Source organism: Triticum aestivum, chromosome 7D (assembly GCF_018294505.1).
Source record: "Triticum aestivum cultivar Chinese Spring chromosome 7D, IWGSC CS RefSeq v2.1, whole genome shotgun sequence".
Lineage (NCBI taxonomy): Eukaryota > Viridiplantae > Streptophyta > Magnoliopsida > Poales > Poaceae > Triticum > Triticum aestivum.
In genome coordinates, this window is record NC_057814.1 from 622,523,033 (window position 1) to 622,526,170 (window position 3,138).

A 3,138-nucleotide genomic window follows, 5' to 3' on the forward strand; every position below is an offset into this window, starting at 1 on the left:
CCCTTGTTGAGATCTTCATCACCACCATGGCTAGAATCAGCAGGGTGATCACCATCATTATAGTCAACAACAGCTATGATCTATTGTCGCCATTTTTCCCGAAAAGAAGGAATAACCCTCGGCCTCTGCATCGATTGTCACCATGATTCCACAGTTCCTCCTTTGCATGATAACATGAACCAGCGAACGAGAAAAGGGATCTGGTGATATTTATGACCCGGTGCCTAATCTAGAATCAGGCTTTAGGTCTAAATAAAATCAATTAATAAGAGAAGTCGATTAATATAACAAAAAAAATGACTTTCATGGAGGAACACAGATAATACTTGAACAATGTCAATCTGAATACCAGGGAGAAAATTGCAATCCCAATAGATTCGAGGAGGACCGGAGAAGAATCATGGTGGGTATGAGTTCATTTTAGAGGGATTTCCATCCTTCCTTTTTTTGATGTGGCTTGTGGGAGGAGAATGGCCAGGAAGATGCGAAGCGTGTGGAATGATGAGGTGAGAAATTTCCAAGGAATAACAAAGAGATACGTGGGGCAGGAGTCGCTCTCGTGAGACACTATTTTGCAAGAGAATTAGAGCTCACGGCTTGATGCATGCTTCCATGAACTAATTTACTTAGTTAGTTGAATTGCTAATTAGGGGACGGGGCCTGATTAAGAAAAGTTCACATGTTTCGTTTTCTTTGCAACCCTTCCCTATCACAGTCCCCTGACAACATCCATGGAGCCCCTTTTATCCCCTCAATGTGCCTAATGAGTAATAACCCTATAATTAATCATCATCATTATCATCCCTTGTCGATCGAGATCTCCATCATCATCGTCATGACCACCACCGGCATCATCACGGCCAACAACAGCTATGATCGATCGACCCGTGACGACGAAGGTGTCCTGGCGAAGATCTTCTGGCCTTGCGCTCGACGAAACAGGCCCACTTAGCGCCGAAGTGGCTCCCAGTCCGCCTCGGTGCCATAGTGCGGGAAGTAGGTCTTGAAGTCGTAGCCGTTGCTCCGGCAGGCGTCGACGATGGCACCGTTCTGCGCCACCAGCTCCTCCACCGCCGCGCCGCCGCCCGGGCAGAACCGCAGCAGCGCCACCAGGTAGAAGACCTCACCCTCCGGCAGCAGCACTGACGTGTTCGGATCCCACCTGCAGCAGCAAGTTGCACGAGGCGTCACGACAAAGAAAGGAGGAACAGAGCTTATCGTAAACAATGGCGCCGGTGCGTGCACTGCAGCGATCTACTCCCTCCGTTTCTAAATATAAGTTTTTCAGTGATTCCACTTTAAACCACATACGGATGTATATAGATACATTTTAGAGTGTAGATTCATCATTTTACTCCGTATGTAGTTCATTGTGAAATCTTTAAAAAAACTTATATTTAGGAACGGAGGGAGTATCATGCCTGTGGCTGAGATAATAGTAGTTTTATCAATCATAGGACCTGCGGTGGTGCCTGCTGATGCGCAATCTGGCATGGCTAAATCCAAAACAGAACGGGATCGACGGAGAAACTCGGAACCTGCTCGTCAGAATCACTGCCGTCAGCGAGTGCCCTGAGCAGGGGAGGCTCACCGCTTGCTCACATGGGCGTGACGTGAGCGCCCCAAATGGCAACTCTGCCATGCCACGGAGCGGCGCACGGAAAGTAATCTAAGCAGAGAAGAAGTGGTGCGTCATCGATCGTATCTCTACTCCTATAAAAACCAGGCTGAGTTGGTAATGATAGTGTGTCTACCCTTCTTCATTTACAACCGTTTAATTTACATTCAATGCATCTGAGATAAACTATGTCAGTTTTGCAAAAAGACCCCATACTTCATTCCTCGTTTGCAGATAACTCCCTACCTCTCCTGATCAGCCATCTCTCCCTCTCACCTCATTTAGCCATCTCAGGAAAAAAAAGAAGGATCTAGAGAGGTCGCTACTTTCGGCGCCCGTCTGCCCCCAACTCCTCTCATGCCTTCTCTCAGGCTGCATTGTCGACCACCACCACGACCCCCTCCTCCTCGCCATCTCCTCTGCCCCCTTAGACCATCTCCAACAGCGCCCCCAGAACGGTCTCCCCAGGCAATTTTTTTGCGCCGGCGCCGAAAAAACGGCCCAGTCGCGCCCCCAGGAGCCCGTTTCTCGCCGGCTTGGGCCGAAATCAGCGCCGGCGGATCCAGGTCAAACCTGACGCGCCGGGGCGAGTGTTTTGGCGGGAAACAGTCGCGGGCCCGCCGAGTCAGCGAGACAGCCGCTTCGTCGACCTCATTGCCTCGGTTCCCGCGGGAATCAATGCGACGGCTGCCGCGCTGCCGCGCTGGTCGCCCCCCATTGATGCCTCACGGGCGGCGCAGTGAAGACGCCGCCGACGCGCGTCCCGCCCGCATGCGCCATGCGTCCGCCCGCATGTCGCCCCCCGGCCACCCCGCTTCGGCTATAAAAGGCGCCCCTCCCCGCCGGTGAGCGCCACAGCCTCCCCCTCTACCTCCAGTGAAAGCCTTTTCCCTGCCGGCGAGCTCTCCCACCACTCCCCTGTCCGCCGACGAGCGAAACGATGGCAGAGAGATACCCAGGCGACGGCGCAGCGGCGAACGGCTTCGGCCGCCGACACCTCCAGGAGCCGGAGGCGCGCCTTCTGTACGAGGCCGAGTACCCGGCGCCCCCCGACATGCGCGTGCCTAGCTCGTGGAGACTGAGCGCCGGCGGCGTCCCGGTGCCACTGGTGCCCGAAGGGGCGGCACGGCGGGCGGAGATCGCCCGCATCCGCTCCTCGTTGACGGCGGAGCAGCAGAACGAGCCGAGGTACGCGCCCGACAGCGAAACGCTGTGGACGATGTACTTCCAGCGCCGCCGCAAGGAGCAGATCGCCTCCGTCAACGGCATCATCCCCCGCGGCCGCCTCAACTCCGAAGGACGGCGCGAGCGGTGGGCCGTCCCCGACCGCAGACTCAACGCCGCCCTCGACCACATCGAGACCGGCAATGTGCCGCGGCTGGAGTACCCGACACGGCCCTCCTTCTCTCGCCGACGCGGTAGTTCCTGGATGCCGCGGAGAATGGAGCCGGGGTCGTCCTCGTCGTCGGGCTCCGGCTCGCCGGCCCTCTGCCCCGTCAAGCCCGAGCCGGAGGAGACAC

At 55.8% G+C, this 3,138-nt stretch overlaps 1 protein-coding gene across 1 annotated transcript; it reads right to left on the reverse strand.

The window, feature by feature from the left end:
• Window positions 1–762: 762 nt before the first annotated feature.
• LOC123164769 (cytokinin dehydrogenase 11-like) lies at window positions 763–1,881 on the reverse strand. The gene is made up of 2 exons (XM_044582328.1): window positions 1,865–1,881; window positions 763–1,162 (listed from the first exon to the last, which is right to left on the reverse strand). The coding sequence occupies exons 1-2, from the start codon at window positions 1,879–1,881 to the stop codon at window positions 949–951; spliced, it is 231 nt and encodes a 76-aa protein (XP_044438263.1). The 3' UTR covers window positions 763–948.
• Window positions 1,882–3,138: the final 1,257 nt, after the last annotated feature.